We start from the raw sequence: 25,792 nt of genomic DNA, 5'->3' as shown, positions 1-25,792 counted from the left end.
CCAATTTTAGTCATGAGCAAATATATTATATATGTTGTTTTAAGTAAGGCTTTTAATAGGATACGCATATTCGTTACGGAAAACTCTGAGCAGGGTAATCTTCCTGAAGGTAACTTTAAGGCTAAAATCGTAGTATTCATGGAAGTGCTTTTGTTATAAAAATATTGTTTTTTAGTGTTTGTTTTTAAAAGTGTGTTTTCCTTAAGCAGCATTTTTATGACCCTCAAAATATGCTACATAGGCCTTGGTTTGATTGGTTTGATATGATAAAATGTTGTGTTAAATGTGTTTTAAAAATCTTTAAAAATAACTACCCTATAACCTTGCTTGCTGCCTATAACATACTTGAACTTGAACACTTACCTATTAATTTACTAAAAGTAATACACATACAGCTAGAAAATGGCTGGACTGCTTCCCTTTCAAGGCTCCATTATTACTGTTTAATTTTCGTCGTCGAGTCAATATATAATACGATGAATTTCTTTTCTAAATTCATATGTTATTTTGCGGGGCATTGAGCCGCACAGGTTCACTAGTTTTAGTTTAAATCCAATCAGGCAAATGGAAATTCGCTAAGTCTGCAGGTTTGCTGCAGCAGGGGTATTTTACTAATTATAATGGAAAATGCCGCAATAGTCTCTAAAACTACATGTTTGGATAGTTAAAAAAGTAATTTGCATCCAGTTTAATTAATTTTTTTTTAACGCCACTGCCTTTTTTACTTTTTTTATAGGAGACCATCCTAAATCTTATTTTGTCACTAAAATAGGTAGCAAATGATGACTTACTTATGAATTAAAAGATAATCAAATACTCAGAGTAGCAATAAAATTGGTTATTCAAATTTTAGCCCTTGTTTTAAACAGTTTGGTTTCAAAACACAATTATCCTTTATCCTCACATTTTCACAGAATTAAACTTTGACACAAAAAGTTGAATAGCTACTTTTAAAAACGTTGTAAAACTCCAACTCACCTGAAACTACATTTTCATCCCAACTCGCTCACAAACAAATACGAACCGTTGCAAGAGCCTTCATCTCGTAAAGCTTTTACTCGGGACTGAACCCGTACAGCAGCGCTACCCTGTGGAAGAACGAGGCGATGGCGTGTTTGAGCGTGGGGTGTGTGGCGTGCTGAGTCAGGGAGCGCACGCCGTGGAACAGCAGCGGCAGCAGTGTGCGGAACCTGGAGTCGTCCAGTTGTGACAACAGGTCAAACACCGACACCAACATCTCCGCCCACACGGCCATGTGAGCCTCACTGTCCTGCAGTGACAGGGGTCAATGCAGTGTGTCAGTGCGCAAGCAATGCCAGAGGTGTTAAAAACTACTTGAACCTACTGAGTTTGAAATTATCTCTGTATCCATACGTTTTGAGTGCTAAGCAATGTAGAAATAAAATAATAGAAAGGCTTGGGAACTATTGACTTTAAACTTAGTGCAAGTTGACTTTTCAACCTATTAAGAGCGGAAGCCTGTTTTGATGTGTTTGGAAACGTTTGAGGGTGCACGGGACTAAATGGTTGATCTTATTTTGGGGTAGATTTTAAGATTTTTGTTTTACCCTTAAAATAAAATACCAGAAGACATGTGGTAATGGTATGGAGATTGTTGTATGTTATATTCATCAAAAATAATTAATGAAATTACAAGAAACAAATAGTCAGTACCAACGGGTCCTCTACAGATACCCAACAAACCCTATCACTATTGTGTTATTATTTTTTTTTTAATATAGGTTACTTCTCTGATTTAGTTTTAATTTACCTAAAAAAACTTATTCATGAATCACTACGACTAAACACTTTCTAATGTATTGATTGTACATTTTAAAGAACAGTTTTGTGTAAATTAAGGACATGTTTTGTGTTAAGAATGATGCAACTGCAGTTTCCTGTGATTTTTAAATAAAATATTTTATCTTTTGAAATATAAAATAAACTATATTTTTTTATGTTCTCTAGGCCTTGTTTAGTTGAAATATCTATTTACTTCCTCTCTTTTTGTCTATATTGTAAAATATTGCCATGTATCTGTGTTGTTTTTTATAATAGGAGAAATTTCTACATTGTTTATCCATGGTACTGAGTTTAAAAATCACCACAAATCTTTACATGTTTTCACAATGCTGATCAAAAAATTGAAAAATTAAAACTAAAATTTAGCATTGGGTAGGTACACAACTAAAAATTTCACCTTCAAAATAAGTGCCCTACTTCAACTATATTGTTTATTATGGTAAATTTCCTAATCATATTTTTCCCCAGACAAAAGCAAAAACTGATGATTTGAAACTCTGAAGCTGTGACTTTGAGCAAACGTAAATTATACAAAAAAAGTTCTCTACTCGTTTTTATGCATTTATGCGTAAGTCTGTATAAAAAACTGCATTAAACTGCCAATGAAACTAACTGTTCCATCATAATCCCCAATTTGTCTCTGATGAGAATACATTAGACTGATAGAGATGTTGGGTGTGGGCCATTGTTCATCAGACTGATCATCAGTCATCAGTCAAGGCTCACACCTTCACAGCTGACTGACCCTATCATAACTGGCTCAGTGCCCGTGACTGGCAGAAACAATACTCTATATCATACCGTTTTTATAAATTTCCCTTGGTAACCTCTAATATATTAAAACCAACTTTACTTTAGGACAACTACAGTGCCGGTTGTCTAACTTGTGCCTATATGGCAAGAATGTTTGTCAGACTGACGGCAATGGAACAGGATGGCCTACTGAAATCAGACAAGTTTGCACATTTGGTGGCCTATACGAAGGACTAAACATCCTACTTAAAAAAAACTTTAATCAGCACTTGTATAGTGAAATAACAAAAAGTTTGCCATGCTGAGTAAGAAAATCAAAATGCAATAGATAAAAATAAAGTAATTAATTAAGGTGTTTTTTGACGATTATTGCATAAAAACTTTTGAAAAGGTACTATAATTAAGAAGTTACTTAGGGTAGAAAATGTACAGGGATATGTTGTAACAATAAGTATTCTAAAATTGCTAATTCATGCAAAAGTGCCAATTATTGACCTAATATTTCAAAGTATGTTCAACTAAAATCTAAGCAACGTTGATTATACAAAAATATAAAAAGCATTATTGTCAATTCGGCAAAAAATTGTATTAGATCTTTAGTATTTAAACTTATTTTCAAAGAAAGCTTACTTGAGTTTTTTTGTCGTTTGAACTGGGTTTCACAACATTTGCAATTCTATTATAGGCTAGAACAGAAGCTATTTTCATAGATTTAACAGTACATACCTTATAAATGCTGTTCTTCCTCTGTTGCTCAATCTCGGGTGGAAGAGGATCAGTTGGGACTAGAGGAGGATCAATTGAGGTTTTCCTTTGGTTGAAAGGGTTTTTACGTTTTTCCGCGTTAGCTGACAACGGCAGTGCACAGAGTTGTTTTCTACGTTTGTACTCTTCCATGAGGCCCTCAACATCACTTCCACCAGCCACGTTGTAGACACTCTCCTCCTTCTGCGGATGAGTGTCTGTTTCACCCTCACTCGCTGAGTCATTGTATTGCTGAGCCAGATCAGCAAATTTAAAAGGTTTCTTCACATTGTCATGAACTTTTGAGTCTTGATCAGTAGTCAAATCTTTCCCTTTTTCAGGTACAGCTTTTTCTTCTTCGTCTTCTTTATCACTATCCGAGTCATCATCACCCGAATCCTGATCGTCTAATTTAGCCTCTTCAAAATTACTTACCAACTCGTCGGATAAATCCTTCCATTTTATATCGGGAAAATCGTCAGTTTGCGCGATCAGGAAAAATATGGGTTGATCAGAAATTCGATCGACCGCAGAGTGTGTGCCATCTTTGTCCAGTACAACGTCGATGTACGTGTCACACAGTTTGTCAAAGCTCTGCCTCAATCTGAGCAGGAATGTTGTCATGTCGTTACAGTCACTCTCTGAATTCCCAGATGGTGGTGTTTCCATAATCTTGTCCCCTCTTTCGCTCGAAGGGCTTGATTTGACCTTTTCAAGTTCTTGCTTCAGTTTGGAATCTTCCTCCTCTATGATTTTCTTCACACAGTCTAGCGTAGCTCCAGACTTCTTCACTTCATGAAGGCTCAGGTCAAAGAGTGTTACGACCTTCAATATCCAAGCAGCTCCGGCTTGACGGTACAAGTTTGCTGCTCTTTCCATTCCAGCTACTTTCTGGATCAAGAACTTCAAGCCGGGTCTTGTGTCAAACTGGATGGCAGCGTCGTATGAAAGATCCAGACATGCCAGGAGGGTTTGAATGTGGTGTTGACTCATGTAAGGCATCATGCCTGGTAAAGTGTGATCCACGTTGTTACTCTTGTCATGTGGGGTGCCTGATGGGGATTGCAGCAGAACATTGGCTAGGCTGCAACAACAATTTTTTATGTTACATCTACAACTGACACTTTCTATCAATATATTTTCTATACAAGACTTTTTCACGTTACCGGTAATTCAATGTTTGGATAGAGATTTGTGACTCCCAATTTTCAAGTCAAAGACCCTAACTAAGCCAAAGAATCAAAATCTGATATACTATCATAAAAGCTAGAATTACGTTTACAGCTGGTCACAACAGTAGGCGCAGGTAGATTACCAACAAATAGATACAACAACAAGAAACAAATACTTGTATTTCACTTTTTTTTTGGATTTTTTGTATTGGACTGTATTTCATTACATAATGATCATTTTATCCAAACAAATAGTTTTAATTCCTCACCTAGGAATGACGTGAGGTGTTCCCTGTATCAGCAGGCAGCCTACAGTCTGCAGCAGCATCTGGTGAGAGAGGAGTCCCACGAGGAGGTTCCTGAAGGGGACCCGGACCACGTAATGCTCCGGGTTGGCTGAGGGAGCCAGGTCCTGAGGGTAGAGCAGGAGATAGTAGCTGCGATCATCAGAGCCTTCGTCAGCCCAGTCTCCTCTCTGGCCTTCCAGCAAGAAAACCTACCAAGATCATGGATATAGTGAAAAAACGCATGGATACTTCTTGCTTCTTTACTTCTTGCTTTATATAAGCACAGATCTTATAGAAGAGTCTATCCACTAAACTGTACACATTGCATAAAAGAATGTGGTATCCATAAAGATATTCTCTGTAAGAAATTTTTCCGTTTCCACATGATCAAAAGGATAGGCTAAAGACAGTTATTACAAGAAGCTAAATCTTACATGGAAATTTTAGTGGACATGAGGGACATGTCACTGATTTCAGCACTATTACAAAGGACAAAGAAGGAAATTGACAGGGAACCGTATCATATTTACAAAATATATACCTGAAACGGAAAGGGGTTTCTCCGTAACCTCTGTAAATCTATTATTACCCATCCTATTTAACCAATTTGAATAATTTAAGTGTTATTTTAAAACCTAGCAGAGGGACAAATGGTGGCTAAAAAAGGCCCCCTCGTCTAAAATATATTTACTTAATCGTTTGCATTTAATAAAACCCAACTGAAATACTATAGAGAATGCAACACATAAAACAATCCTACCAAAAATCAAGGTGATTGAGATTAACTAAAGAAGAATTAACTAAAGAACCCAACTACACATGATTTACCTGTTGTGCTAGTTGTTTCAGCCTCTCGGACTCCTGAGGGGTCGAGTCCCTGCGAGCGGCCACCTTGACATGAGCTCCGTCCCCGTAGAAGCTGTGAGACCCCGGGCGGAAGGCAGCCATCAGCTGATGTAGAGAGAACAGGGAGAGAGAACAAGCTCTGTGTAACCCTAGACACATCACTTCCCACTGACAAGTGCTGAGGATCGGAGCTGCACTCAGGACAATGTGTCTGTAACATACATGTGGTACATAGTTAACTGTGGGCATTTCCAATCATGATTAGTAAAAATATGTATTAACTAGCTGTAACCCGCGGGCTTTACCCCGTTTAACTTCTTAATTTTCAAGATGATCTCGTTTGCATGGCTCAATCTTGTCCTGGTTGAAGTTCGTTCGCTACGCTCACTCAACTTTAGGTACATTTTTGACAACAGCTAATTTGCAACCAAAAGGTGAGTGAGCGTAGCGAACGAACTTTAACCTGGAGGCGAGTTAGCTTAGCGAACGAGCTAACCTGAAGGCAAGTGAGCGCAGCGAACGAGCTCCAACCTAAAGGTGAGTGAGCGTAGCGAACGAGCTCCAACCTAAAGGTGAGTGAGCGTAGCGAACAAACTTTAACCAGGACGTGATTGAGCCATGTGATAATTTAAAAATTAGCCAATTAGCCGTTAGATAGGTCAGTGGAAGGTCAACACTGGGCTAAGTTTGTTGAGGACTCGTCGACAAGGTACGAAATTATTTTAATTAATTTTAGATTTAAGTATTACTGAAAATTATGTTTTGTGATTATGTTTTACAGGTCCACTATGTTCTGTCAAAGAAAGATTTTAGTTTTAGTTATCAATGAATGGGTTATAACGTAATAACCAGTTGAGTCCTCATGTGATTTTACTCTAAATTTTGCTTATTTTATCTTTTTGAGAAATATTTAAATAAGTGGCTATATTAATTCTTGAATCACGTGTAATTACTTGATGTCTTAATGTATTACAAACAAATAATGTTTTACTTATGTTTAATAATGTTTAAAGAGTCAATATTTAGTAGTCATGTGATATTTTCAGGCTAGAGCTTGTATAGAATACATTTTATTTGTATATTGGGTAATGTTTCAGACAAGATTCAAGGTGTAATAATTGCATTATGTACTGCCATATCGAGGTGTTAATTAGTATGAGTAGCAGTAAGAACAGCCCAGGTCTGCCTAACCAGTAATTGAATTGCAGTTTTGTAAAAGTAAGATCCGCCCATTAATTTTGTTTTGGAGTAGTATATAGCCAACTGTTATTTAAAGTATTTTATTTTTGAAGAAAGAAGTTATTTTGTTAGAACATGTTTTGAATTTGAGTTCATGTGAATAAATAGCAATATCATTAAAATGATTGGGATTTATGCACACTACCTGACTACCACTAAAGGATAATGAATTTAAAATTTGCAGCAAGAAACTATGATTTATTTACACTACTTAAAGATCTGAAGTGTCATCAAAGAAAAACATTTTTCTTAAATTTAGTTTTGAGTGCATGTAGGCTACATAAATGATCTCAGCATAAGGTTGTCTCCGAGGTAATTAATAAATTTCCAAAAGGTGTCAAATTATATACAATCGATTAAAACCCACAGACTATTGGTAGAATGTCTTAGGGAGTATAACATCACTGCCACTTGAGAACTGTAGGCTACTTGAAGGTTGAGCTGAGTGTGGCCATACATTTTGAGAGCGGCAATGACTGTTTATGCTCATAATTAACTATTTTTTTCTACCACCATAATTAACTTATCATGATACACAGATTAACTTTTTAGTTGCGTATAAATAGGTTATGTTAGCTTTTTAGCGAATTTCCCATATAGGGAATAAGCTATTACCGTAGTACTCATGGTAAGACCTGGACGCGGGATATATATATTTATATATTTATATATATATATATATATATATATATGTGTGTCCGTTAGCACGATAACTCGAGCAAAAATGATCCGATTTTGATGAAATTTGGTACGAACGTGTAAACCTACGTTTATTCGAACGAGTTCGCGATCCAGCATGATTGGACCATGGGAACAGGGGTTTACGGGGGGTTTTATGGGGTAAAAATAGGTTTTTCCCATTTTTGACCAAAAAAACATAAAATTTAGCATTTTCTTTCCAAACCATTTTGTAGAGCTCTAAAAAACAAATAATTTAGTATATTGAAGTGTTATTATGTGCCTAATGGTTACGGAGAAAATTCCAAAAATTGTAAATTTAAAATTCCCATGTTATTCTTATGGAGAATAAGTCAACTGTTGTAGTTTGCTTGTTTATGAACATATTTTGATCAAATTTGGAAAATGTTTTTATTTCTTACTAACTATTAACATTTTACAAAAAAAAAAACAGTTTTACCCTCCCTGATGCAGCAAACCTAAGTACTTGTTAAACTAATTCTATTTAAATAGGGAATAAATTTTATATTTTTAAGTACACATTTCAGTGTAAATCCAATCAGTCAAATGGAAATTCGCTTAGTCTGCAGGTTTGCTGCAGCGGGGGGTATTTAGGTTATGTTATTTGCTTGGTGGATGTTATTGTTTTATAGAAATGCCAAAAGTAAAATCAGCTGATTTTGCGAGCGGGAATGAATAAAGTGCATATGAGCTATTTTGTGTACTGTTTACAGGTGTGGAAATGTGATCATTTCCATGCAGTGGTAGGAAAAATGTTTTGTTTGAGTGTTTTGGGATCTGATATCTGATCTTGTTCTTAGGCAAGAAAGGGAAATCCCCATACCATTAGTGTTTCAAGAAAATAATTCTTCAAATGTCACCCCACCAAAAATGAACTTCAAACAAATAAGTTTGTTGGTACAGTAGACCCCCTCTTAACCGACCCTAATGGGACCGAACCTAGGTCGGATAACTCAAAAGGTCGGATAAAACGGGCAATCCCTAAAATCATAACATAATGAAGTGCTATTCATTTGGAATTATATAATCATTATTTTGAAATCATACTTGCATTATTTATAAAATAAACTACTCTTATCTCCTTTTTCGTTTTATAGAAAAGTCACAAATAAACACAAAGCACGGTTAAGTCAAATAGGCCTACTTTCAGTGGAATATATTATAATACTAGGCAAGAGTCAATAAAATTCCTATTTTAATAACTTTAGTACTGTAATGTATTAATTGATGCTTTCTAAATACATCGTAATACAGTACAGAACCTTTTGTCGACATTAAAGATACAAGCGACCATTTTGTTACAAGACAGGACGTTTATTTATAGCCTCTCACTGGAGGCTCAAGCACAAAAACTATCTTGACCTTGGAGTTGTTAACCCCCCTTCCCTGCCTTCCCTACAAGTTGCATTGTTTGTTTACTCCAGCGATAAGATAATCAGTTCTCAAAATCGTAACGCAGTTTATGATGTTATAAGTTTGCCGCACAGATAACAAATCAGATCAGATGTGCTCGAGCTACGAACGATGATGACAAACTGACAATAGGCTATGCTATATCTTTTGTGATCAACACAAAATAACTTATTGTTAGTCATATCCTGTGGAGATAAGCGTATGGTTCAGTTCTCATCGCCCAGCGTGGGAGCGGAAATGCCAAGATTCCTAGAAAGCGGCGGTTAAACCGAGCTGCTCTCAAAGCAAAGTCGGTTAAAACAAACTGTATTATTTTACGATCGAAGGCGGATAATCCGATTATCGGTTAATACGAGGTCGGTTAAGAGGGGGTCTACTGTAGTTAGTAATGCTCATAAAAACTGAAAGTATTCAATTCTTGCCAACAAAATCCAATGTTTAAACGGTTAGATTTAGAATGATCAATTTGGTTCATTATACATCGGTACGGTTAACATTTTTCTTACAATACCTGATGCGTTAACTAATTTATCTCGTTTAGCAATGAGTCTAATTTTCAGCTCTACAAGTTGTTGGGCTGAACAGTTTACAGCCTGTTTGTCTTTGTCTTGTGGAATACATTAAGAAAATTATTTGCAATGTTTTGACTGATTTGTTTCTAGTTAATTAATTTAAGTTAATTGAGGGATTATTGTGGTTATCTAATTTCCTATCACAATCTGTAAAAAAACTTTAGCAACATTTTGGACAAGGAATCTGTTATTATATTATATGTTGTCTGTTATGGTTTAAGTACTTTTTTCTCTGAAGGCAATACCAGATATTGTATGCTTTCAGCGATTCAATCTCTCAGAGTGTGTTCAAACTTAACAATTTAAGACGTAAAACAAACGCTACAACCAGACAACTCCATTTTAATTATCAACACCGTGGAACTCATTGAAGCCAAGCAGCCTGATATGGACCGAAGGCCGTACATGGTTGTTAATGGAAGGCCCCAGTGACGGAGGGGACCAAGTAGTTGCTTCTGGTTCAACGGGAAAGCGATACCCGGTCAGACCCAGTCTTGGGCTAATGAAATGTGACAGCTGTCACTTCTCATTGGCCGTTCTGGGGTGTCCTCTTTCAACAACTACTGCCCCTGAATCAGCTGTTGTGGAAAACCTGGCTTTTGGAAAAGAGATGGGCAGATATTGAAAAATAATTACACGGTTGATTTAAATCAGACCTTAGAATTTAAATTTGTTTGTCAACTTTTCAAGACTGATTCTACTACAGTGGTCTATGATTTTTTTTTACATGATCTTTTGTTTAAGTTTCTAGCTTTTCAAATGTTTTCTTAGGATTTCCAAAGGTTTGGAATATCACTGTTACGATACCAGTTATCTTATACTCAGAACTGACAGTCGGAACATAATGCATACTATTGGTACCTAAACTGAAACAAACCTACTTGAATAATTACTGACTAATAATTATACTACAATTTACCTTGTCATTTAATCCGAATTCGGATTACATGACGAGGTCATATTGTGCATGGTTATTAGTCCTTAAATACGTTCCACACACAGATCTGTAGTCTATGTGGACGGGCAAATGCATGGTTAAAAGAGGCCGCCTACCTCTTAAAAAACAAAAAATAAATAAAAAAAATAAAAATAAATAAATAGTAATCCACTGGCCATAAACATGGAACTTAGTGTACTTGCAACTGCAAAATAAAAAAAATGTATACCTTAAGAAAAAATGAAATATGTTTTGTTTGTTTTTGGTCTCACGCACATTTACTCACACACAAAACAAGATTGTATGCCATCTTGCCACACTTCACACTTCTCATATGTTTGAGCCTTATTTAGTTTGTACAAAACTCTCAGGATATTTTTATAGAAATTAACTTAACCAATAAATTAACTCCCTTTGATTTTATTACGTTTGTTATTTGATATTTTAAATTTAAGTTGATCTACATTTAAGTGGATTAGATAATGTATATTCAAGTTATATTTTATTGGAAAAAGTCTTGGTTACAAAACAAATTTAAATGCCATTTTATGTACAACTAAATGTAAAGCACATCTCTTAAACTATAAGTAATGTATTAGTGAGTGGTACCTAATAGGACCAGGGGAATACATAAACTAACAATAGCATCAGCCAGCGTTAATTATATTAAGTAGCCACAACGGTCTTAGAGTGGCCAGTTGATGACCAGCTGTTGAAATATTAACTCCAAGCTTGCAAGTTGATATGTCAGTCTGACCCAGGCCGAGATGCAAGCTATATAGATATTAATTATATGCATTCCACTCATGAAGGGCTTTGCGAGTACAAACAATAGAATATAAATCCAAAGTATTTGTGGAAAAGTTGCATAATTAAACCAACTGCAACTGCAACTGCAACTGGTGAATTTTTTTTTTTAAATTTGAGTACAGTAGTTAGAAAAAAGCTATAAATAGTGTGCTCATCATTCACACATTTACGAGTCCAATAGAAACAAAAATTCAAACTTAAAACTTGGTTGTACACCAGAGTAGAGTATCTTGTTTTAATCAAAATGTGTTTTTTTTTTTCAAGACAAAAAAATAACAAAAATAATGTAAAATCAAAATAGTGTAAAATGATGTTATAGAAACCATTATATTACTGATAGAATTTAAGTGTGTCTCTAAACAGTCTAAACAAATGGATGACTTAAATTTGGTTGACCATGCCTGGCCAGTAGATTTAACATCCAAGTAGGAATAAATTGGGAAACAATATTTCTTAAAAAGTGTCATACTAAGTTTTTCTCTTAGGTGGAGTCGTTCATCGGCGGAGGGATATAAAAAACGGATTTCAAAATGTGTTTTGTGCAATTGAGGTGCTATTATTCGTACGTAAAATTGCATACAGCTCACAATATTGAAAAATGACCGGTATAAAGATTAGTGCATGAAACTCTTAAAAGCAAATCAACTGCAAATGTGTTTAATTTTCTATAACAGGGGTATAGTTTAAACCTTAGGATTATTTACATATATTCTTATGGACCAGTTCTTCATAAAATGACTAAACTAGGGTTTAGCTACAAACATAGTGTTTGCGGTTAAACAGTTTAAAGAAAAACATAACAGATAGCCAAATAAGAGATTTTTTCAGAAAGAGATAGAAACTAAATCCAAACCTAAAGTTAAAAATAATTCTGATAAAAATATCTAAATAGGCTATGCGTAAATTCTGGTTTTAGGTCTTCAAATTTATGGATTGTAAGTAAAATGAAAACATTCATATAGCCTACAAAATGAAAATCTAAATTCCCTACAAGTTTTTTTTTTCTTGAAAAAGTTTTCACAACATATAATTTGGACAGAAGCACATATTACTATGCTGGTTTATTTTAAAACTTATGAAAATACAACATGAAGTATCTCAAAGACTACACCCAAAACTATCTCTCAACAGCCTAAGAAGATGACCTTAAACGCAAGGAAGTTGAAGTATGTCATAGTGTAAGAGATATGGCCGTGTTACACAAGATATATAAATTTGTCTCAAATGTCCGCCTATCAAAGGTAGAATACACATTGTTTTGTTGAGATCAAATGACAGTAAGGGACACCACTCGTGCAGTCTGCTCGCCTTCTTGCCCGACCAGTATATCAACTTCTACCAGCATTTCATGCATATTTTATCACCCATGTTTTTATTTCATACCTGCTCCTGAAATGGAGCTTGATACTTATGACTGGATATGTGGAAAAACCATCGTAGCTTGTTGTGTGATCAATTTCAAACGTTTTAAGATTTCCATTTATTTTGGATGCGTAATATCGTTTTAATACAAGGATTCAAAGTTTTATTACAACAAGAGACAACAGAGATTGAATTATAGACAAAGGTTATAATATTTAAAATGGCTGAACAGGAAAAGCTCTCAACTGTTCAATAGGGGTTTGAGAATAAAAACTAACAATTGCTTGTCTTTAACCCTACAAGACATAGGGATATTCATTAACTAAATCAACCCAATCTTATCAGTTTTTGGTGGACACATGCAGCAATGATATGCAAAACAGTAGTTGGATGATTCAGGTGCAAGAATGAATTCAATTCTTGATGGTCATTAAATACATAAAGTTCCTGTCTCCTTTCAGAACACTAGAAAAAAAAACTTGATAAACACGTTAATGTAGAGGAAGTAAAAACCATAAACAAGTGGATAAAAGAGCTAAGATAGCTTATGGTTAAAATAACCTGGGCTCTCAGATAAACGGATGGATAACATAATTAAATAAGTCCTAGATGGAGGAGACCAGATACTTATAACACTAGAAAAAAGGTGGTTTGATGAGGCTTTTCTACTTTTTTCTTATCTTCTTTTTTTAATTTGCCTGCTCTAAGCATTAGTTGTTTTCACATCCTGTGTTTTCCAGCATTTCCCGGTTTGTCAACAAACTCACTGTGTCCAACCCTTCCCATCTATAGGGGCAATCAGATTCTGGAACGTTCTGCAACTTTTTTTTAACGTATTACCAATCATTGATAGGGGGAGCGAGCTGGTCTAGTGGTTAGAGCGTGGGACTCCGGTTCCTGAGGTCCCGGGTTCAAATCCTGCCAAATCACCAATGGATTTTATCTAAGTGATAATGCCGTAACCCCTAGGTCTAGCCTGAAGTAATGTAAAAACCAATTCCAGACTTGTGCCTAGCATCCTAGGACAAAAAATTGATAGAAAATGTCTGCAATAATCCATTAAACAACAATAACACGAGTTCAATCTAAATTAACTTTACCTGTTCTTCACACATCTTCCATTCAACAGAAAGATCTATCAGACAAATTCAAAAGCGTCAATCTGTATGAAAATATTTTACAAAAAGTGAAATTATTTATGAACCATAAAGTAATGTTTACCTTAGACAGGCACAGCCGAGTCTTGCTATACTTTCCACAGGTTGTACTACACACTCCACCATCAACAAGACAAGTTGCTTCAGCATCAAATTGCCATACTCGCTCTTGTCTGCTTCTGCAATGAAGAAAAGAAAAATTGTCTCAATGCTCTACTTATTTGATTCATATATAGGGAAAATGTTTATGATTTTAGATTGGCCAAAACTTCTGTGCCCGCAAATGGTTTGCTGCTAGCCAAACTGAAAACAGTGAAAACATAGGGGTACCACTACCAGTAAAATTGGCAGTGCTAGGGTGAGTAAGTCATGCAGGGTAGCAAGGTGAAGGCACGGATGTTTTAAAAAAAGTATCTCCTCCAACCCTTTCGCTTATACCCAACCAGTTCTGGTTGCGCACATGGAAGTTTTAGCTGATCTGTTCCTGAAATCTGTTTTGTTCGGCCTTTCTGAAATAATTCTGTTAGAGAATCTTTGTAAGAAAAGTCCCACATTGTTTTCATTTTGGTTTTACTTTACTAAAACTTGACAAAATCGTTAAACTACTAAACCCCTCATACACTATCTGCCATCCCACTCGTCTATTCTTCTCATACTATTCACCTCATTTATCCACTTCCTTTAGATCTTCCTCTGGTCAACCTTTTCACTATCACTTTCACATTCCTCAGAGTTCACTTTTTAGACTTGCTTTTTCTACTCTCTCCCTCTCAAGACAACTCTTCTGATCTTCCCATTCCAAACTCCAACTCTAACTCCATTCCAAACTCTAACAACCTTGTTTTCTCCTATTAACCAATCTGAAGGGTTTTTGTTAAACTTTTATTACTTTACAAAAAAAAAGGATTCAACCAAAAATGAGCACTTGAATACCCAGTAAGTACTGATTCACTCACCATGTAGGTGGATGAGGTATTTGACCACCAAGTCAGTAGTTAGGCCGCAGCATTGCTTGAAGTTGCCACTGTAGATATCCCATCCCCGGAACTGTCTACTGGTCTTGCGTAGCCAGTTCTGTACCATCGGCAACAGCAGATGGTTGATGCAATACAGTCCAAACTCAAAACCTAGAGAGAAAGAGAAACACAATAGTTATTAACTAGTGGATAAATTCATTGATTGCATAATTTACATTAGAGTATATGGTAATAGAATATAGAGAAGTAAGTGCTGTTTGCTTGGAAAAACTTCCCCGAGTGAAAAAGGGAGTAGTATTTTTGATTGTGTAATTATTATACACTTATCACAAAAAGATGTTTTTTATGCTTTTTTATGCCATTAGAATATTTAATATTTTTAATGAGTTTTTGTCCATCTAAACTGTAAACCTTTTGGTACCTTTATTATTTGATAGCTGATAAATAAATGGCATTTGGGTCTACAGTCTATCTTGCTTGGGATAAAACTTGCAACCTCCAGTTTTTGAGGCAAGCACTATAACCATTCAGCCACCTAGACAAAAAAACTAAAATGCAACCTCATCTTTCAGGGAAAGTATCTCTCTTAGCTACTTTTGTACTACAATACTTGCTTAGGTGGTTAAGAAATTCATAGTTCATTTTAGGGTAGTTTTAGCACATGAATTTGTGGGTGTGACTTTGTTTGACCTTGAAGGCCTTAGGTGGAATTTCTCGCAGTGTTCTTGACATTTCCCTACTACTTATAGCCTCTTACTACTTATGGCAGTAAAAAGGACAACATATCACCAGTACCTACCCGGGTGTACCAGCAGTTCTATCAGCAGTGTGAACAGAGTGTCCAGTATGTGACTCTGGTACTGAGGACAAGCAGCCACAGTGGCTCCACACAGTCCATCTAGCAGCAACATCCATACTCACAACACACCTGGATACTCACTGTCAGTCAAAGCTACAACATATCACCAGTACCTACTAGGGTGTACCAGCAGTTCTCTCAGCAGTGTGAACAGAGTGTCCAGTATGTGACTCTGGTACTGAGGACAAGCAGCCACAGTGGCTCCACACAGTCCCTCTAGCAGCAACACCCACACTCACAACACACCTGGATACTCACTGTCAGTCAAAGCTACAACATATCACCAGTACCTACCAGGGTGTACCAGCAGTTCTCTCAGCAGTGTGAACAGAGTGTCCAGTATGTGACTCTGGTACTGAGGACAAGCAGCCACAGTGGCTCCACACAGTCCTTCTAGCAGCAACACCCACACTCACAACACACCTGGATACTCACTGTCAGTCAAAGCTACAACATATCACCAGTACCTACTAGGGTGTACCAGCAGTTCTCTCAGCAGTGTGAACAGAGTGTCCAGTATGTGACTCTGGTACTGAGGGCAAGCAGCCAGAGTGGCTCCCCACAGTCCCTCTAGCAGCAACACCCACACTCACAACACACCTGGATACTCACTGTCAGTCAAAGCTACAACATATCACCAGTACCTACCAGGGTGTACCAGCAGTTCTCTCAGCAGTGTGAACAGAATGTCCAATATGTGACTCTGGTACTGAGGACAAGCAGCCACAGTGGTTCTACACAGTCCCTCTAGCAGCAACACCCACACTCACAACACACCTGGATACTCACTGTCAGTCAAAGCTACAACATATCACCAGTACCTACCAGGGTGTACCAGCAGTTCTCTCAGCAGTGTGAACAGAGTGTCCAGTATGTGACTCTGGTACTGAGGACAAGCAGCCACAGTGGCTCTACACAGTCCCTCTAGCAGCAACACCCACACTCACAACACACCTGGATACTCACTGTCAGTCAAAGCTACAACATATCACCAGTACCTACCAGGGTGTACCAGCAGTTCTCTCAGCAGTGTGAACAGAGTGTCCAGTATGTGACTCTGGTACTGAGGACAAGCAGCCACAGTGGTTCTACACAGTCCCTCTAGCAGCAACACCCACACTCACAACACACCTGGATACTCACTGTCAGTCAAAGCTACAACATATCACCAGTACCTACTAGGGTGTACCAGCAGTTCTCTCAGCAGTGTGAACAGAGTGTCCAGTATGTGACTCTGGTACTGAGGGCAAGCAGCCACAGTGGCTCCACACAGTCCCTCTAGCAGCAACACCCACACTCACAACACACCTGGATACTCACTGTCAGTCAAAGCTACAACATATCACCAGTACCTACCAGGGTGTACCAGCAGTTCTCTCAGCAGTGTGAACAGAGTGTCCAGTATGTGACTCTGGTACTGAGGACAAGCAGCCACAGTGGCTCTACACAGTCCCTCTAGCAGCAACACCCACACTCACAACACACCTGGATACTCACTGTCAGTCAAAGCTACAACATATCACCAGTACCTACCAGGATGTACCAGCAGTTCTCTCAGCAGTGTGAACAGAGTGTCCCGTATGTGACTCTGGTACTGAGGACAAGCAGCCACAGTGGCTCCACACAGTCCATCTAGCAGCAACACCCACACTCACAACACACCTGGATACTCACTGTCAGTCAAAGCTACAACATATCACCAGTACCTACTAGGGTGTACCAGCAGATCTCTCAGCAGTGTGAACAGAGTGTCCAGTATGTGACTCTGGTACTGAGGACAAGCAGCCACAGTGGCTCCACACAGTCCATCTAGCAGCAACACCCACACTCACAACACACCTGGATACTCACTGTCAGTCAAAGCTACAACATATCACCAATACCTACCAGGGTGTACCAGCAGTTCTCTCAGCAGTGTGAACAGAGTGTCCAGTATGTGACTCTGGTACTGAGGGCAAGCAGCCACAGTGGCTCCCCACAGTCCCTCTAGCAGCAACACCCACACTCACAACACACCTGGATACTCACTGTCAGTCAAAGCTACAACATATCACCAGTACCTACCAGGATGTACCAGCAGTTCTCTCAACAGTGTGAACAGAGTGTCCAGTATGTGACTCTGGTACTGAGGACAAGCAGCCACAGTGGCTCCACACAGTCCATCTAGCAGCAACACCCACACTCACAACACACCTGGATACTCACTGTCAGTCAAAGCTACAACATATCACCAGTACCTACCAGGGTGTACCAGCAGTTCTCTCAGCAGTGTGAACAGAGTGTCCAGTATGTGACTCTGGTACTGAGGACAAGCAGCCACAGTGGCTCCACACAGTCCCTCTAGCAGCAACACCCACACTCACAATACACCTGGATACTCACTGTCAGTCAAAGCTACAACATATCACCAGTACCTACCAGGGTGTACCAGCAGTTCTCTCAGCAGTGTGAACAGAGTGTCCAGTATGTGACTCTGGTACTGAGGGCAAGCAGCCACAGTGGCTCCACACAGTCCCTCTAGCAGCAACACCCACACTCACAACACACCTGGATACTCACTGTCAGTCAAAGCTACAACATATCACCAGTACCTACCAGGGTGTACCAGCAGTTCTCTCAGCAGTGTGAACAGAATGTCCAGTATGTGACTCTGGTACTGAGGACAAGCAGCCACAGTGACTCCCCACAGTCCCTCTAGCAGCAACACCCACACTCACAACACACCTGGATACTCACTGTCAGTCAAAGCTACAACATATCACCAGTACCTACCAGGGTGTACCAGCAGTTCTCTCAGCAGTGTGAACAGAGTGTCCAGTATGTGACTCTGGTACTGAGGACAAGCAGCCACAGTGGCTCCACACAGTCCATCTAGCAGCAACACCCACACTCGCAACACCTGGATACTCACTGTCAGTCAAAGCTACAACATATCACCAGTACCTACCAGGGTGTACCAGCAGTTCTCTCAGCAATGTGAACAGAGTGTCCAGTATGTGACTCTGGTACTGAGGACAAGCAGCCACAGTGGCTCCACACAGTCCATCTAGCAGCAACACCCACACTCGTAGTACTCCGCTGGGCCGGTCCATGGCACTCACGTCGTGACACTCTCCCCCCACACTTAGGGCAGAGTAGCTCAGCTCCCCCGTAGGGCCGACCTCCACCTCGGGGTCTAGCCTCATGAGCTCCATCTGTGGGATGATCGGGTCCACTCTCTGCGGCGACAGGGTCATCTGGGTCCTGCGAGTGGGGATCATTTTTTAAAGAGGGAATTGTGAATAGCTAATGTGTTGAATTGAGGATAGCAGACATAATTTTACATATTTTAACTTGAGTACGAGAGAAGGACAAGTTTCGAATGGGGTGAGATGCCTTGATTCAGAGTCTTATTTCTAATCTATGTAGCCCCAGGTGGCACGCTGTACAGATGACCCTCTATTCAGATTTTTCAGGGACTGAAGCTTAGGCCATTTAGAAACATGTGAGATTGCTTAAACTTGATGAACTCAACCCTTTATTTTCTATGATCTGATTGGGGAATTTATAGACCAACTATTATAGTCCGATAACAAGATATGATAATATAATTTGATTTTATTTTTTATTAATAAGTGATCTAAGTAGCAGATTTTTTATTTCAGGTCAGGCCACAAATATTGTTTTTTGGTTCTCGGCAAAAATTGGGTTTGGTAAAAATCACGTTCTTTTGGAAAGTATTGATTAAAACAAAACTAGTCCTTGCACCACAATCAGTTTTGAACAACTTCTGCAACCACGACAATTTCATAAACATTGTCCTCGGTCAAAATAAAATCACGAGCTTCCTCTGAGATTGCGGAGCGCTGGTGAAAGACTTTAGCTGTGTACCCAATAAAATAGCCAAATCTTTGGCCACAGCGGAGACTTCATTATTAACACTTTTGGTAATTGTGAGACTAGAAACTCTGCTCAAAACCCCTTAAACACTTTCCCTGTTTGATGACTTACTATGATCAGGTGTTACTTTAGCCAGGAGCTTACATCAAATTCAAAAGCCCAGTGATCAACAACAGGTACAGTTTCAAACTATCAAAATCAACTGTGATATTTCACGATTAAACATTTTAGTGTCTAGATTCACCACCCACCTGTGAGATGTGTGGAACATGGGGCAGGCAGGCATGTTGTACATGGAGCCCAGAATGCCGCTACACTGGTGCAGATACTTAAGAGCTGCCTTACACAGTTCCAGGGACTTGTCATCCTTACAGCCTTCCTCTGACAGTTCATCTGACATGTTGTCTGGAAATGTGTACGGATGTCGTTTAGCAAGCATGAGTAGAAACGGGAAACCTGCATTACTAAGTACAACAGCAGTGCATGACTTCTAGAAACTGAGGTACTACAAGTAGGACCTACATAAATCAGTAATTTACATCAGCCAAATTTGTTTGAGACTCGATTCAACCACATCCACTTTAAAGGGCAAAGACTTGATATATGGGAATGGAACGTCTAGAAGGTAATACTCACCATTGCCCTTGACATGTTTGAGCAGACACAGGATGCAGTCTACAGCAGCGTTTGAGAACACCAGCGTGTTGTTTGTGTCTAGGAACACTCTGAACACATCCAGTAGAGAGCCGAGATGACTGCTGCTGACAACACGCAGCGCACCAAACAGTGGCCTCCAGCCTGATCTGATCTCGTTCTGGTTGGCCTCCACAAACTCACAGATGCAGCTTACAATCTGCCATTGGTAACATTATGTTTTTAGGAAAATCCAAGTTGGGTTTTTTTTTAGGTAGAATTCAGGAGGCTTACGTGAGAAAACTAACAGTCCACGGGATAACGGATACACAGTAAAAATTCATGAAAAACCTGATATTTCGTCCAAATATAGGGATTCTTCAAAGATTAAAGTGAAGAGAAGCATTTTTTTAGGATGGTCTAGAAGGAACAAGGAAGGTGCAACTGTGAAATATTAAAAATGAGGTAATTAATCAATTGTGTAGTGTAGTTTTGAGTTACTTGTGCGAGCGTTAACTCTTTTCTTTTTAGGTACGCCTGCTATCCCAACAACGGTCCTAAAAACTAAGGTGTAGTCCCTGTAGACAAAATTAATTTCTGTATTCATCCATCTAAAAAATTCAACCAAGCAGTCTAACGAAACCTTTTATTTGAAACATTTCAGCAACTGAACCTTCGGTTTCAGAACCTCCATGGTATTACATTTCTTAGTGTCGGTTTCTAATGAAGAAAACATGTAATATACATCAGACAAGTGGTTCATTTACATTTTCCTGCAATTAAAAGGTTACCATCAAACACAAAATTTACACATAGTACATCTAATAGTATACTATATTACCAGTACGGAAAATATATGTTTACCGGACGAGTATGTTTGGAACAACCTCACGATATTTTACTATATACAAACAACCATACAATGGAGTACAATATTTTTTGACATACTAATCTAAGCCTAAACTAACCTAAAAATAAAAATGACTGTACAAATATGTTAAATATTCCCACAGACTAAATAACTTAACAATCACTCACTATTCATAACTTCGTTGATTCGTTGTCTTATTGCCAATAATTAAAATCAGCTGGAGTCCGGTAAAAATTAACTACGGTACAGTAGCACGTAATAAAACCCTATTTGATTAAGCAGGCAGTAAACAGCTGTTTTAGGGACTAATTTCATACCTGGAATGTCTATTAGAACAGTGTAGTGTGGTGAAAACTAGAACAGTTGATTAATACGACTACTACTGACCTGGTCCTGAACATCAGCGTCACACAGCTCAAGGCAGAGGAGATTCTCAAATGGTTTGAAGAGAGCTTCATTGAAGTGGAAGTATGGAAGCTCATTCTGCTCATTCAGAAGAGCTGTGACTGTGTCGTGGATAGAAGACACTGCGATCTTGGATATCACTCTCTCCTTGTGACAGGCAGCCTGGAGAAAAAGATAACTAAGTTATATGATAAGGAATTAACACATAAGAGGAACATTATAAAGATCTCAGAGGAGACGTGAGTTGAACAATGATATACAAATTGGCATTGACTACTTGACTAGTTTTTGGATTGGAGGAAAACTTTATTGACAATATTAAATTAATCTGTCCTAGGTAAAACAAGACTTCGATCCATGGTTGTGGAAGATTCTGTACCTATAATTTTTTATTTATTTTCTTGTCTTGCTAATTTTTTAAGGTGATGGTTTGTGAACAATTTGAATACTGTTTTGAGTCTCAAAACTAAACTAATTGACACCCAAATCCTATAAAACAATATATATATTACTTATTCAATGAAAGGGATACTAAAAATGATGGCTGATTTTATAGAAAAGAGAAATAAAACTAATTTAGTCTTCACTATACTTGGTAGATAGCTTCTAACAATGTGCAGAGCAGAGTGAAATTGTGTAAAGCGAGGACTACTATTAGACCTCTGCTGTCAGTGAAAAATCTATTTTGTAAACCACATCTTGACAGAAAAACAGGCTTTTGTGTGAGGTATTTTCACACTCATTTTTAAGAGAATTAATTCTACTCTAGTTGATGTAGCATACAGAAAAGGCTACTTACTTACATCATGAATCATCACACTAAATTAAAACATAAACCAAGTCAAGACAATGTACAAACCTCCATCAGGTGAGGTCCTACCATGGACCAGACTCTCATGATGTGAACCAATGGTCTGCCACTACGCACAGTCTTCAACATGACTTGCCCCACTCGTGTGAGCAGCAGGGAGGTGTCTGCATCGTGAGGGGCCCACGGCCGAGGCAGCCGCACTGGGGCCCACCACTTGCGGGGCCCCTGGGGCCCTACACGGGCTAGAGGGTGGCGGGAGAACAGTTGGCCTTGAGATGCCTTACACAACGCCTGCATGAAGCTCGTCAGGGCCTGCAGATTCAGCTTTAGTGCTGCTTCTTCAAACAGTCTGAAAACGAGTAAATTTAATGAATTAAAAAGCTTTAAAAACAAAATTCTATTTTTATTTTACAGTAGAGTCTTGATTATCCAACTTGAAAGGGCCGTAACAAGGTTGGAATATTGAAAAGGGTCGTCCATTAAAACTCCTAACTTCCACTTTGAATCCATCATCGCAGATAGTGGCTACAAATCTCAACCAAAACCAACGCAGACTACACAGAACAAGTAAAACCCCTACATACATGGGAACAACTCTCTATAACTCTCTTCCTCAAAACATAAAATCGATAAACGAAACAAAAAAATTCATCACTAGCCTTAAAAAATACCTCCTGAACAGGCCATACTACAATTTGAAGGAATTCCTACAAAGACCACAACAATGTAACACACCTCTAAAACAAATAAAACACACACACTCAACACACACACATAAATACAACAAACCCCCTCCAAGAAATTGACAACTCTCCGGTCTCCACGACTGCGAAGAGGAGCGCCAATGTAAGATGTAGAAATAAAACTGACAAAGGAATAACACCACAGCTGTTAATCTAAAATATAAGATGTATGTAATAAAGCGATGCTAGTCCACTCAGCCACTCTTCTTGGTTTACTTACAGAGCCAGGACATGAGGGGGAGCAGAAAGATATGCAGGTATGAGGAATTGACTAACCAAGTGCTAAAAGCTTAAAGCTAAAACAATATAAAAGTTTTCTCTTGCTTCTTCATGTAAAGTCACACCACACGGAGAAACAGCATACAATCGCATGGTACTCGATTGCCCATAGGGAGGTTTGAATAGCAGTGAGTGCAGGATCGGACCAAAGGTCTGATAATTATTTAGTCTTTACACAGCTTTGATAAATTAACAGTTCATTCATTCATTGGCTATCCCTAATAATGTAAAAAGATTTTTATATTTTTTTATAAGATTTTAATTTTTTCCCGGTAATTTCAGCAAAGCATGATTTACTTATTACTCACGCATGCTTGCAACATCTAACAGCTACAAAAATAAATAACAAAAAGGCAAAGATATTGAAAAAATAGGTTTATAAGTAGGCGTTATTTAATTTACTTACTTGTCCACAGCCTGAGAGAGGACACATATGATCCTGGCTGCATAGTCCTGACTGAGAATGCCATGAGATGTGCTGTCTACCTTGCTCTCACAAATCAGCTCTGCTACAGTCTGTGTGGTGATTGCTGTGTTGCTGGTAGCCAAGAAACTGTATACATCTACCCTGCAAAGTCATAGAACTCATCAAACATTTGTGCATCTGCTATGAATAAAATAATTGCCATGAAATTGTTTGTTAGTGTTATGTTGTGTTTTTTCGGTAATCTTTGTTTACCTGTCGGCCGTTCTCCCCTGTTTAATGACAGCTTGAAAACAACTTCAAATTTGTTGCTGAAACTACCTGTTGTTGTACGTACTTTAGAACCGTTGAGTAAATGTGCCATAATAATATTGTTTGGGCATTCAGGAGCTAAAAACTATAATGAAGGAACAATAATATATTGCTACAGCTACAGCTCATGCTAGCTCATGTAAGCTGGCACTTGGGCCTTGCGCCGGCAGTGTAGGCGGAGGGAAGGTGGAGGTAATGAAAAGACCGGACTGCAAACATTTCCCCTGACTCACGGGGTGCACGCTACGTGTTTCGTGTACTTGAGCGCCTTCCCATGGATCGCAATCGCAAGGACAGAAAACTCAACCCGCGTGACGCCACTTAATGTTTTTTAAATAGTTTAGTAGCAATCGGTCAAGTGCCAGCCTACATGTCACGAGCTGTACATAAACAAGAATAAAAGTTAAAAGCTAGAAACAAGTTGAAGCCAGCATCATAGTGAAGGTATCTCACTAGTTCCTCTTATGGTAATTTGTGTCTAAGAAGGTATTTGGCTTCACTAACTAACTTCCACTACTTCTTTTAGTCCTATGGGTCTTCTTCATTGACATGGAGATTCCCTTGATGGTATCCTTACCTTGCAATGGCAATTGTTATGCTCTAATAACCTCCAGTAGGACCTCCCTTGTGGATAGGACTTTGAGAGGTTGGAGACAGACAAAGGGGGCTGAGCAGAAGGCAATCAACCTGCCCCTTAAAAACACCATGTCGCAAATCACCAGCAAAATGCCTGGGAATAGGGTCGGATTCTAATGAAAAAGACCCACCTTAGTACGAATTATTTTTAATTTAGGACATGGAATGATCAAGGCATGGCTGTGACTGGTGCAATAGATAGCTGAGGCACTCGAGGGTAAAAAAAGCATAAATAATGTTGTGTAGCTCTTCAAGAGGCAAGATGGAATTTGACTGGAAAAAGAGTCACTATACTTTTCATAAAGTTAAAATGAATTGACCAGTATCCAACGATGCTATCATCTCCTGAAAAACGAGATTCGACAGCCAAGATACTTTACCCATGTTTGCCTACCTTCTAATCCAACTAAATTACACTTCTCAAAATTTTGAATCACCAACAGAGCATAAGCTAGAAAATATTTATTTTTTGTAATTGAAAAACTAATACATTAACTGGTCAACAACTATGAATCTCCTGAAAAAAAGCGAATCTGTTTTCTTTAGCTTAACATTTCCCTTTTTGCACTTGTACGGTATTGCTTCAACATTTTTACAAGGCATCGTTTCGATGGATTATTAAATCTTGATTTAGGTTTAAACTCAGGGTTCTTATGGTTGACAAATACTACTTCTGCCAAATGACCCAACTCAGTAGATAGTATGGTAATTTTGATCAACATTTTTTAAATTTTGTGTTATACTTAAAACTAACACTGATGTAAAATATAGGAATTGTTTACTAAAAAAACTAAAATCTAAAATACTAGAGCTAAACAGAGAGTTTATAACTAAAACAAGGAAAACCATGGTAAGATCTCACCACACTTCATCGTCGTCGTCCGGAGTGAAGCTGAACTGGAGTCTGTCCGCGGCAGACATCTTGTCTAGGCTGGAAGTGGAGGGAGGCTTGGCGTTGGAGGTCATCTTGGTCATAGAGAGGCCAGGGGGCTGACTGGACTGGGAGAAGAATCTGTGTTCCAACTGACTAATATGGAGGCAGCATCTGGGACATAAGACAAATCATTGACAACATGCTGCAGGGGATCCTGAGATCCTGTATTCTACCAAAAACAGTAATTGATAGCTGATGACTCTGTCGGTGTATTAATTCAACAAAAGGTTCATCT

At 38.4% G+C, this 25,792-nt stretch overlaps 1 protein-coding gene across 1 annotated transcript in view; it reads right to left on the bottom strand.

Moving 5' to 3' along the window:
* Positions 1 to 514: 514 nt before the first annotated feature.
* Positions 515 to 25,792, bottom strand: part of LOC128989535 (brefeldin A-inhibited guanine nucleotide-exchange protein 3-like) — a 48,817-nt gene continuing 23,539 nt past the window's right edge. The window contains exons 20-47 of the mRNA XM_054411432.1: positions 25,486 to 25,668; positions 23,658 to 23,819; positions 22,278 to 22,578; positions 21,401 to 21,580; positions 20,146 to 20,362; positions 19,761 to 19,914; positions 18,578 to 18,873; positions 18,403 to 18,540; positions 18,226 to 18,342; positions 18,049 to 18,165; positions 17,872 to 17,988; positions 17,695 to 17,811; positions 17,518 to 17,634; positions 17,341 to 17,457; positions 17,164 to 17,280; positions 16,987 to 17,103; positions 16,810 to 16,926; positions 16,633 to 16,749; positions 16,456 to 16,572; positions 16,279 to 16,395; positions 16,102 to 16,218; positions 15,925 to 16,041; positions 14,751 to 14,921; positions 13,859 to 13,973; positions 5,588 to 5,816; positions 4,742 to 4,968; positions 3,283 to 4,384; positions 515 to 1,270 (exon numbers count right to left, since the gene is read on the bottom strand). Coding sequence (XP_054267407.1) covers positions 1,055 to 1,270; positions 3,283 to 4,384; positions 4,742 to 4,968; positions 5,588 to 5,816; positions 13,859 to 13,973; positions 14,751 to 14,921; positions 15,925 to 16,041; positions 16,102 to 16,218; positions 16,279 to 16,395; positions 16,456 to 16,572; positions 16,633 to 16,749; positions 16,810 to 16,926; positions 16,987 to 17,103; positions 17,164 to 17,280; positions 17,341 to 17,457; positions 17,518 to 17,634; positions 17,695 to 17,811; positions 17,872 to 17,988; positions 18,049 to 18,165; positions 18,226 to 18,342; positions 18,403 to 18,540; positions 18,578 to 18,873; positions 19,761 to 19,914; positions 20,146 to 20,362; positions 21,401 to 21,580; positions 22,278 to 22,578; positions 23,658 to 23,819; positions 25,486 to 25,668 — 5,329 coding nt within the window. The 3' untranslated portion in view covers positions 515 to 1,054. The remainder of the gene's footprint in view (positions 1,271 to 3,282; positions 4,385 to 4,741; positions 4,969 to 5,587; positions 5,817 to 13,858; positions 13,974 to 14,750; positions 14,922 to 15,924; positions 16,042 to 16,101; positions 16,219 to 16,278; positions 16,396 to 16,455; positions 16,573 to 16,632; positions 16,750 to 16,809; positions 16,927 to 16,986; positions 17,104 to 17,163; positions 17,281 to 17,340; positions 17,458 to 17,517; positions 17,635 to 17,694; positions 17,812 to 17,871; positions 17,989 to 18,048; positions 18,166 to 18,225; positions 18,343 to 18,402; positions 18,541 to 18,577; positions 18,874 to 19,760; positions 19,915 to 20,145; positions 20,363 to 21,400; positions 21,581 to 22,277; positions 22,579 to 23,657; positions 23,820 to 25,485; positions 25,669 to 25,792) is intronic.

Source organism: Macrosteles quadrilineatus, unplaced genomic scaffold, assembly GCF_028750875.1.
Source record: "Macrosteles quadrilineatus isolate MER2022 unplaced genomic scaffold, UCM_ALF_1.0 Scaffold_3__2_contigs__length_128488019, whole genome shotgun sequence".
NCBI lineage: Eukaryota > Metazoa > Arthropoda > Insecta > Hemiptera > Cicadellidae > Macrosteles > Macrosteles quadrilineatus.
The sequence above is the reverse complement of the archived record's forward strand: the minus strand, read 5'-3'. Positions and strand labels throughout refer to the sequence as shown.